Raw genomic sequence first — 10,981 nt, 5'->3', positions numbered from 1 at the left:
AAGTTATGACAGGACACAGTGTGATCTCTCCAGCTGACTGTCTCAATACATCATCTGACTTGAACAATGCTGCAAGTCTTTAATCTGCAATGCTTCAGAAGCCCTTTTATTGGAGTACTGCCTGGGTTATGAGGTAGGTTTTTGGGGGGTGGCATTAGAGAGGCAGCTACCATGACAACGTTCTGGCATTGTATTATTCAAAGCTAATTGTTATATTACATAGGGAAGAGAAGTGAGGCTGGTGGTGTTTCAGAATAAAGAGCTTGGAATATACATGTTCTTGACTTGTAATGTCCAAATTTATACAAGCAAAACTTTCCATGCCTTGAAATTCTTCCTCTGCTTTGGAGACAATCACAACTTTATGTGCCAATTTTACATGTATATGGCTTGCATTCACACTAGGAAGTCTTCAAAACACATGATCACCATATCCAGACAGACACCGTAGAACTCATTACTAGTTTAACCCCTTACTCTCAATGAAACAGTAGCTATATTTTATGGCCATCTTGACTCCTAGTGTAGAAGATGCTATCATATATTCTGGTGTATAAGACTACTTTTTAACCCAAGAAAACCTTCTCAAAAGTCGGGGGTCATCTTATATGTGGGAGTCGTCTTATACGCTGGAATATAAGCAAGGGAGTCGACTTATATGTGGGAATAGTCTTATACGCCGGGAGTCGTCTTATATGTGGGAATAGTCTTATACGCCAAGAGTCGTCTTATAGAGCGGGTGCTGAAACTTCCAATCTGGATTGGAGAATCTGTGGTTGCCGCGTATTGTAGGGGGAGCTCAAAAATGGCAGTGGCCGTGTCCCTGCCGTATGCAGCGACTGTATGAAAGCATTAAGGGCGACGCTGTACAAGTATGGTAGAAGAAAATCCATTCATCAGGATTCATGGACTTAATGCAGTCCCGATGATGTGGTGAAGGGGCACCTCACCGGGAAGGGGTAAGTAAAGCTGTAGGCACCCGGGGTATGGAAAAAAGAGATAGAGTGGCTCTGGGCCCAGAAAAACACACCTCTTTTACCTGTCTGGCCGCCCTTGTATCCTATTACCATACCTCCTCCTCTGCCTCTCAGATCTCGCTCCTGAAGACTGCAGTGAAGTGGTGCAGGTGCGCAAGTGCGGGATCTGAGAGGCAGAGAAGGAGGTACAGTAATAAGAAAATTACCATATTGAAATCAAATCAGATGCTTTCATAGAATCGTAGAATCATAGAATCAAAGAGTTGGAAGAGACCTCCTGGGCCATCCAGTCCAACCCCATTCTGCCAAGAAGCAGGAATACTGCATTCAAATCACCCCTGACAGATGGCCATCCAGCCTCTGTTTAAAAGCTTCCAAAGAAGGAGCCTCCACCACACTCCAGGGCAGAGAGTTCCACTGCTGAACGGCTCTCACAGTCAGGAAGTTCTTCCTCATGTTCAGATGGAATCTCCTTTCTTGTAGTTTGAAGCCATTGTTTCGCATCCTAGTCCCCAGGGAAGCAGAAAACAAGCTTGCTTCCTCCTCCCTGTGGCTTCCTCTCACATATTTATACATGGCTATCATATCTCCTCTCATCCTTCTCTTCTTCAGGCTAAACATGCCTAGCTCCTTAAGCCACTCCTCATAGGGCTTGTTCTCCAGACCCCTGATCATTTTAGTCGCCCTCCTCTGGACACACTCCAGCTTGTCAATATCTTTCTTGAATTGTGGTGCCCAGAATTGGACAGGATTTGTTTGGACAAGGTTTGCCTTTTTCCTTTTCTGAGACATATGAACTCATCACTTTTACTTTTGGAAGCATCCTACAATGCTTCCACTCTAGTTGGAGGATGGATGGGCCCACCGCCTATCACATGATATAAGGGAACTTCCTGTGGAGGCCCCTTCTCCAACTAGAGGGTCAAGAATTGTACAATGCTTTCTCCTCAACATGGGAGGCTTCTGGGGTGACTGTTCCTCCATGTGATGGGAGTAGTGTTACTACAAGGGAGCAGCACATAGGGTGACAGATTCACCCCAGTTGCCCTTTGTATTGGTGGCAAAGTGGGATGCTTCAACTAGCTAATATGATAAAGTCCTAAGAGAATATGACTTTTCCCTGAGAAGACTGAAGCCAAGATGGCAAAAGTGAAGCAGAAGAAGAAGCGGACCTCCCAGAAGTTCACGTACCGGGGCGTTGATCTGGAACAGCTCCTCGACATGTCTTATTGTTCTGTCGCGCGCTGGGCCTGTATTTGGTTGGCTTTAAAAACAGGATGTGTAACCTTTGCCCAGCGGGAAGCCAGGGGCCCAAGGAGAAGTTCTCAGTGGTTTCCACTACAAAGAACCTTCAGATGGCTTGAGAAGTAAAACAAAGTCTTTTATTAATGAAATCAAACAGGTACTTCAAGGCTTTCTTGATAAACTATTGGCTCTCTCAATCTTGTCCACAGGGGACAGGCACTATCTTCAATAACTTTTTCTTTAAAGGAAAATTCCCCTTTTTAACTTCTCCCAGGCTGACTGAAATCCAACCCTCACTGATGTGGGCTCCGCTACCGGGCCGATCTGCTTCTCGGACACCAAGTGGACCTACCAGCAAGGCAGTGGATATTCTCCAGCTGGAGTTCTTTAGTCTTTAAGGCTGTTTTCCTGGAAATTCTTAAAGCTGTAGGAATGCTTCCCTGGAGTTCTTAAAGCTGTAGGAATGCTTCCCTGGAGTTCTTAAAGGTTGAAGCTTTTGTACAGGGGAAGTTACACACATCCTATACATAAGCTAACCTGGCTGAGACTAACTAACAAAATGGCCCACTTCCCTTCCCAGTTGCCCTGAGCAAGGGGCAGGACCAAAACTTAACGATGACGGACAGGTGGCCTGCCCTATGACTGCAGCCAAAAGAATCCACCTATCTGCAGAGTCCCTGAGACTTAGGACTACAAACAAACATTCAATGCAAAGCAAACAAATTTGGAGCTCCTGGTACAGCTGTTCTAGAACACCTATGAACAGCTAGTGCAGCTCTACAGAGCCTGCCAGCGCCATCGCAAGCAGCACTCCCTTCTGAAGCGCCTGCGTAAGGCCAAGAAGGAGGCCCCGTTGATGGAAAAGCCCAAGGTGGTCAAGACCCACCTGCGAGACATGATCATCCTCCCCGAGATGGTGGGCAGCATGGTGGGAATCTACAATGGGAAGACCTTCAACCAGGTGGAGATCAAGCCTGAGATGATTGGCGACTACCTGGGGGAGTTCTCCATCACCTACAAGCCAGTGAAGCACGGCCGGCCAAGAATTGGGGCCACCCACTCATCTCACTTCATCCCTCTTGGGTGTGTCTCAATAAAGGGGCATCCCCAGTCCTTGGTTCTTTGTGCTCTCTTTGAGAGTTGCAAAAGTACAATTCCTCTAGGGAGACGGAGGGTTCAGACCCAGTATTATTATTATTCAGTCCTAATGTCACACTGCGCAAATAAATTAAATATTTGTACCTTCAAAAAAAAAGAAGAGAGAATATGACTTCCCATATGAGTTTCCCTGGCCAAGTGGGTTTTCCAACCCTAGTCTTCTAGTGTTCTATACCAACACTACATCACTATATGATACTTGTTCTCTGGGTGTTTTTCATATTTGCATGTTTTTGTAAATCCCTCCTAGCAATCCTATCATTACTAGGAGGGAGGGCTTCCATTGGGTAGTTAGCTACAACTTATTCTTGAGATTTATGTGGTAGAGAGCATTTTGAAGAGAGAGAACATGTCTGTTATCTCCATTCTTTCCCTTCCTTTACTATTTCTTCTTCTCTTTTGAAGATAGAGCAGCAGGTCTCGTAATTGCTCACAAAAAATGTCTTGCTGGTATTGTAAATTAGTCTTCTATCTCTGGCTGTCTTCAGTTTAAATTAAACCCACACACAATTAAAATAGGATGAATTTTGAGACAAGTCCATCTTCTTAGTTATGGTTTGCATTTCAAGGAGATAAATATATCTCAAAGCTGAACACACGCCACAAAAAAAAGTGTTAAAAGGTCACAGGAGACATTTTCCTATTGCTGTCCATCCACCCATTCATCCTGTTCAAAGATGCAAGACACCCCGCTGGTTTTGGAATTACTTGTTCCATTTTAATACTTTCCAAAACATTTCCACCACCTTCTTTTTATATTTTAAATTATGTTTGTTTATTTGTAAATTCGGTGTCCATAGTTAGATAAAATTAGAATCCTGTTTCGAGAGAATATTTTGAACAGCTTCTCAGTTTAAGCATTTCAACTGCCCTTTTCAATCCAGTTCTAATTTATGAAATCAGTTAGTCATTTGTTTACTTAATTGCATCTCGTGTTGGACAAACAGAAATCAAAGCAATAGCAATAGCAATACCACTGAGAGATGTAGTAACAGACTGGCCTAATGCAAAATAAGGGCAAGCACTCCCTTATAGCTATGGAGAACATATAATTTCATGGATTGCATATTACTCTATTTTCACAAGAAACAGTCCTTGTTTTCTGGGAACTACTGACACATTTTTGTGGGTGCCCCAACTTATGTCTGGTCTACTAGCCATAAACAGACTTGGTTTTGGGAAAATTAGAAGATACTAGCCGTCCCCTGCCATGCGTTCCTGTGGCCAAGTCTGTATATATGTGTTTTGTGTGTGTATAAATGTGTTTATATGTGTGTATATATTTGTGTACATGTGTATATATGTGTGTTTGCGTTTGTGTGTATGCATATATGTGTGTGTATATATTTGTGTGTTTATATATGTGTATGTATATATGTGTGTGCTTATCTATATGCATATTTGTGTGTATATATGTGTATATGTATATTTGTATGCATTTGTATATGTATATATGTGTGCATGTATGTATGCATGCATGTAGAATCATAGAATCAAAGAGTTGGAAGAGACCTCCTGGGCCATCCAGTCCAACCCCCTGCCAAGAAGCAGGAATATTGCATTCAAATCACCCCTGACAGATGGCCATCCAGCCTCTGTTTAAAAGCTTCCAAAGAAGGAGCCTCCACCACACTCCGGGGCAGAGAGTTCCACTACTGAACGGCTGTCACAGTCAGGAAGTTCTTCCTAATGTTCAGATGGAATCTCCTTCTCTGTAGTTTGAAGCCATTGTTCATGTCCTAGTCTCCAAGGAAGCAGAAAACAAGCTTGCTCCCTCCTCCCTGTGGCTTCCTCTCACATATTTATACATGGCTATCATATCTCCTCTCAGCCTTCTCTTCTTCAGGCTAAACATGCCCAGCTCTTTAAGCCGCTCTTCATAGGGCTTGTTCTCCAGACCCTTGATCTTTTTATTCGCCCTCCTCTGGACACATTCCAGCTTGTCAATATCTCTCTTGAATTGTGGTGCCCAGAATTGGACACAATATTCCAGGTGTGGTCTAACCAAGGCAGAATAGAGGGGTAGCATTACTTCCCTGGATCTAGACACTATGCTCCTATTGATGCAGGACAAAATCCCATTGGCTGTTTTTGCCGCCACATCACATTGTTGGCTCATGTTTAACTTGTTGTCCACGAGGACTCCAAGATGTTTTTCACACATACTGCTCTCGAGCCAGGCATTGTCCCCCATTCTGTATCTTTGCATTTCGTTTTTCCTGCCAAAGTGGGGTGTCTTGCATTTGTCACTGTTGAACTTCGTTTTGTTAGTTTTGGCCCATCTCTCTAATCTGTCAAGATCGTTTTTAATGTGTATATGTATATATCTGTGTATGTATATATGTGTGTATATTTGTGTGTGCTTGTGTATATATATATACATGTGTGTATGTAAAATCAGACCCGTAGCCAGGATTTCGATGGGGGGGGAGGGCTGAGTCTGAGTGAAAGAGGGTCTAGCCTAGCAAACCTTTTGTATCATTACCCCAATACCCCCATGCATATGGGATATATTGAGTATGGTGATCAGATCATGATATGAATAAACATAACAGTTTAAATAATGCACCTGTAAGGCCTTTTCGTGAACCACCATGAGAATTGGGGGGGGGGGCTGAAGCCCCCCAAGAGCCCCCCCCCCCCCCGGCTACATGCCTGGTATGTATATGAGTATATGTATATGAGTATATGTGTATATGTATATATGGTGTATTTTGGGTTTTTTTAAGTCCATTCTGCTGGGGGGGGGGGGTTGTATGTTTTGAGGGTGATGAACACTCATTGGGCTGTTAGGTGTATTGTGTCAAAATTTTGTCTCAATTTGTCCAGTGGTTTCTGAGATATGTTAATCCCACAAATGAACATTACATTTTTATTTATATAGATTTGTGCAAAAGAGAACATGCAGTATGATAATTCACAGGGCCTAGACTCCTGGTAGACAGGGATGCATTCGTTTATATCAAGGGTCTGGAGAACAAGCCCTATGAGGAGTGGTTTAAAGAACTGGGCATGTTTAGCCTGAAAAAGAGAAGGCTGAGAGGAGACATGATAGCCATATATAAATATGTGAGAGGAATTCATAGGGAGGATGGAGCAAGCTTGTTTTCTGCTGCCCTGGAGACTAGCATGCGAAACAATGGCTTCAAACTACAGAGGAGGAGATTCCATCTGAACATTAGGAAGAACTGCCTGACTGTGAGGGCTGTTTAGCAGTGGAACTCTCTGCCCTGGAGTGTAGTGGAGGTTCCTTCTTTAGAAGCTTTTAAACAGAGGCTGGATGGCCATCTGTCGGGGGTGCTTTGAATGCTATGATTCTATATATATTCCATGAATTTTCAGAGGCTGGATTTTTTCCCAATAATATTTCTTTATAAGAAATATTATTTTTACTTCTTCACCCTATCCCACCCCCTTCTAGTTAATGATCAATACATGGCTTCTCAGTTTATTTTCATGTGGTTCACTGCCTAACTAAAATACTGAGCAAATTCTTTGTGTCAAGCCCTTATTTACCTTTGGTCAGCCACTCCCCATTTTGACAATGTTTGCATTCAGGTCCAAGGTTCAGGTGCCTTCCCAAGTCTCTGTAAGTCCATTCTCTGGATGAAAGGTTAGATTCCCATCCCTATCAAAGGAGGCAGATGAAAGCTCAAGTACTGTGCAGCATGCAGTCTATCTTTCATACACTGCAGCGACGTATTTGGAACCTGATATAACAGATTAAAGGACACATTTCTGTCCTGTATTTAAAATGTTTTAAATGGAAAGGAGGGGAAGGTTGTAAATATTTTGTGGGTTGAAATCTACCCTCTTGGATTTAAATCTGTAGTCATTTCATTTGAAGGGTGCACCAGTGCCGCAAACAGCAAAGAGAGCATAGAGGCAGGCTGAGCTTTTGCAGGATTATTGCTCTACAATCATCTCATCTCCCCACACCCAAAACACACACACACACACACAGGTTTCAGACAAAACAAAGGGACATAAGATTTTATGTAAATAGTGAACTCAGCTGTCTACCACCTCCAGTCAGTTTGTTGGCACAAATTAGCCTCTTTTATCCACCCCCCCCCCCTCCATGCGCTGCTGCTGCCCAAAGCCCTAGCAACCTTAACCCTAGCCCTATAGAATCATAGAATCAAAGAGTTGGGCCATGGGCCCATCCAGTCCAACCCCCTGCCATGAAGCAGGAATATTGCATTCAAATCACCCCTGACAGATGGCTATCCAACCTCTTTTTAAAGGCTTCCAAAGAAGGAGCCTCCACCACATCCTGGGGCAGAGATTTCCACCACTGAATGGCTCTCACAGTCAGGAAGTTCTTCCTCATGTTCAGATGGAATCTCCTTTCTTGTAGTTTGAAGCCATTGTTCCGCGTCCTAGTCTCCAAGGAAGCAGAAAACAAGCCTGCTCCCTCCTCCCTGTGACTTCCTCTCACATATTTATACATGGCTATCATATCTCCTCTCAGCCTTCTCTTCTTCAAGCTAAACATGCCCAGCTCTTTTAACCGCTCTTCATAGGGCTTATTCTCCAGACTCTTGATCATTTTAGTCGCCCTCCTCTGGACACATTCCAGCTTGTAAATATCTCTCTTGAATTGTGGTGCCCAGAATTGGACACAATATTCCAAGTGTGATCTAACCAAAGCAGAATAGAGGGGTAGCTTGATTTCCCTAGATCTAGACTCTATACTTCTATTGATGCAGGCCAAAATCCCATTGGCTTTTTTTGCCGCCACATCACATTGTTGGCTCATGTTTAACTTGTTGTCCACGAGGACTCCAAGATCTTTTTCACACGTACTGCTCTCGAGCCAGGGATCCCCCATTCTGTATCTTTGCATTTAGTTTTTCCTGCCAAAGTGGAGTATCTTGCATTTGTCACTGTTGAACTTCATTTTGTTAGTTTTGGCCCATCTCTCTAATCTGTTAAGATCATTTTGAATTCTGCTCCTGACTTCTGGAGTATTGGCTATCCCCAGAAGCGGCCCTAGGTAATTTTCAACGGTAAGCAAACAGTATTTTGCCCCCTCCCCCCAACCAATCACTGATATATATTTTCTGTTCGTCGTGGGAGTTCTGTGTGCCATATGTGGTTCAATTCCATCATTGGTGGAGTTCAGAATGCTCTTTGATTGTAGGTGAACTATACATCCCAGTAATTACAACTCGCATATGTCAAGGTCTATTTCCCCCCAAGAGCGTCAAGAGCGCCCCTGGGCAAAATCAACTATACTGCAAATGCTTACTTTGCGTAATGGTTGAGCCGCCCCTGGCTATCCCTCCCAATTTGGTGTCGTCTGCAAACTGGATGATCATGCCTTCTAGCCCTTCATCTAAGTCAATAATAAAGATGTTGAACAGGACCAGGCCCAGGACGGGAACCTGTGGCACTCCGCTAATCACTTCTTTCCAGGATGAAGAAGAAGCATTGGGGAGAATCACTCTCTGGGTTCGTCCATTTAACCAATTACTGATCCACCTCACCATAGTTTTTCCTAGCCCACATTGGACTAGTTTCCTTGCCAGAAGATCATGAGGGACCTTGTCGAAGGCCTTACTGAAATCCAGGTACGCTACATCCACGGCATTACCCACATCTACCCAGCTTGTAACTCTATCAAAAAAAGAGATCAGATTAGTCTGGCATAACTAATCAATTTCCTACATATACATACACCGAAGCCCAACAGTTTCCTCCTTTTGGTTGAGTTGCTACCCAAAGGAGAAGACATATTTCATTCAGGGAACTCAACAAAATACATCTGGTCAAAATCAATCCAACATATGCTTGAGTGGGGACATCTTCCCACTAACATTATCAACCCCTTTCATGATCACCATCATTCGGCTGTGAGGAGTTTCAAAGACCATTTATACTGGCCCCATACTATTTGTAGCATTATAAACACGTTCCCAGGGTGTAGAGCTTTGAGAAGAATCTGCTGTTGTGTAATATTGGAGGATGCCAAAGGAAGAAAGGCAAACTCGGGATTTGGGGACAGCATCTTCCCTTATCTACAGCTTCACAGACTTCTGCTTTCACAGTAGGAGATGCATATGAACAAGCAAAATAATAGGGACTTTTGGGAATTGAAATAAATCTTGGTCTGTTTTCTTTTCCCCCAATGTGTTTGCATTGCTGAAAAAGGCCGTTTAAAAGTTATTCCTGTTTCCAAAACAAATTTATATATCATTATTTAGAAAATAGGATTTTTGGGTTACATAAGAGAGACTACATTGCATCAGAAACAAACAAGAAGAAGCAGGTTCTTGAGTACGAAGGTCAAACAATTCATTCTATTGACCAGCATCTTTTCAAATTCACTCAAGGTTGCAGTGTGAAAATCATATTTCTTTAAGTCTCTCAGAGAATAGCTTTATGGAAACAGACCATTTTTCCTCAAATATGCTTTCGATCAGTGCATGATCCAAGGAAAGATTTTTCAGTTACTTCACAAAAGTAGCTCTTGCTAAAGTAAAATTTGATTGCACCAACAATAGCATGTCTGATGAAATGTCAGCTACAGTTTTTGTATGTCTGAACAGCTCAGACTAATTGCTGCTTCCACTTTGAGGCCAATCCATACTGCAAGGCATCTAAAATGTATATTTATATATATATAAATGCTCTGTGCATAATGAGTACCTTAAAAACAAAAGAACCAATGAACGAAATCACACCAAATTTGGCAACAAAACGTCTCACAACACAAGGAGTGACCATCACTCAAAAAATTATGATTTTGTCATTTGGGAGTTGTAGTTGCTGGGATGTATAGTTCACCTATAATCAAAGAGCATTATGAACTCCACCAACGATGGAATTGAACCAAACTTGGCACACAGGCAGGGGCAACTCAACCCATTACGCAAAGTAAGCATTTGCAGTATAGTTGATTTTGCCCAGGGGCGCTCTTGAGGCACTCTTGGGGAAAAATAGACCTTGACATATGCAAGTTGTATTTACTGGGATGTATAGTTCACCTACAATCAAAGAGCATTCTGAACCCCACCAATGGTGGAATTGAACCAAATATGGCACACAGAACTCCCACAATGAAGAGAAAATATATATCAGTGATTGGTTGGGGGGGGGGGGGGGGACTGCCAAAATACTGTTTGCTTACTGTTGAAAATTACCTAGGGCCACCTCTGCACACAAGACACCCCTGACCAACAGAAAACACTAGAAAGGTTTGGTGGGCATTGACCTTGAGCTTTGGAGTTGTAGTTCACCTACATCTAGAGAGCACTGTGGACTCAAACAATGATGGATCTGGATCAAACTTGGCATGAATACTCAAGGAACGACAGATACTAGAGGAACGACAGAATCGGGGCAAACTTCCACACACAGAACCCCCATGACTAACAGAAAATACTTAAGGCCATCCAATCCAACTCCCTTCATCAGGGCAAGAAAATGTAATCAAAGTCCTCCTGACAAAGAGCCATCCAGTCAGGGCCATAGCCAGAAACAAATTTCGGGAGGGGTTGAAATTTTCGAGGGAGCGGTGAAAATTTCACGGGGGGGGGGGGGTTGAAACCTGCCTTCTAGCTCAGGCTGAAGCAAAGAGCACAGCAGGGGACAGT

General features: G+C 43.1%; 1 protein-coding gene across 1 annotated transcript in view; it reads left to right on the top strand.

Moving 5' to 3' along the window:
- Positions 1–2,117: 2,117 nt before the first annotated feature.
- LOC132761984 (small ribosomal subunit protein uS19-like) overlaps positions 2,118–10,981 on the top strand; it is a 92,184-nt gene continuing 83,320 nt past the window's right edge. Inside the window, exons 1-2 of the mRNA XM_060755009.2 lie at positions 2,118–2,213; positions 2,989–3,305. Of these exons, the coding sequence (XP_060610992.2) occupies positions 2,118–2,213; positions 2,989–3,305 (413 nt within the window). The remainder of the gene's footprint in view (positions 2,214–2,988; positions 3,306–10,981) is intronic.

The sequence above is a fragment of the Anolis sagrei genome, chromosome 1 (assembly GCF_037176765.1).
Source record: "Anolis sagrei isolate rAnoSag1 chromosome 1, rAnoSag1.mat, whole genome shotgun sequence".
NCBI lineage: Eukaryota > Metazoa > Chordata > Lepidosauria > Squamata > Dactyloidae > Anolis > Anolis sagrei.
Note: the sequence above shows the minus strand (reverse complement) of the source record. Positions and strands in the feature narration are given on the sequence as shown.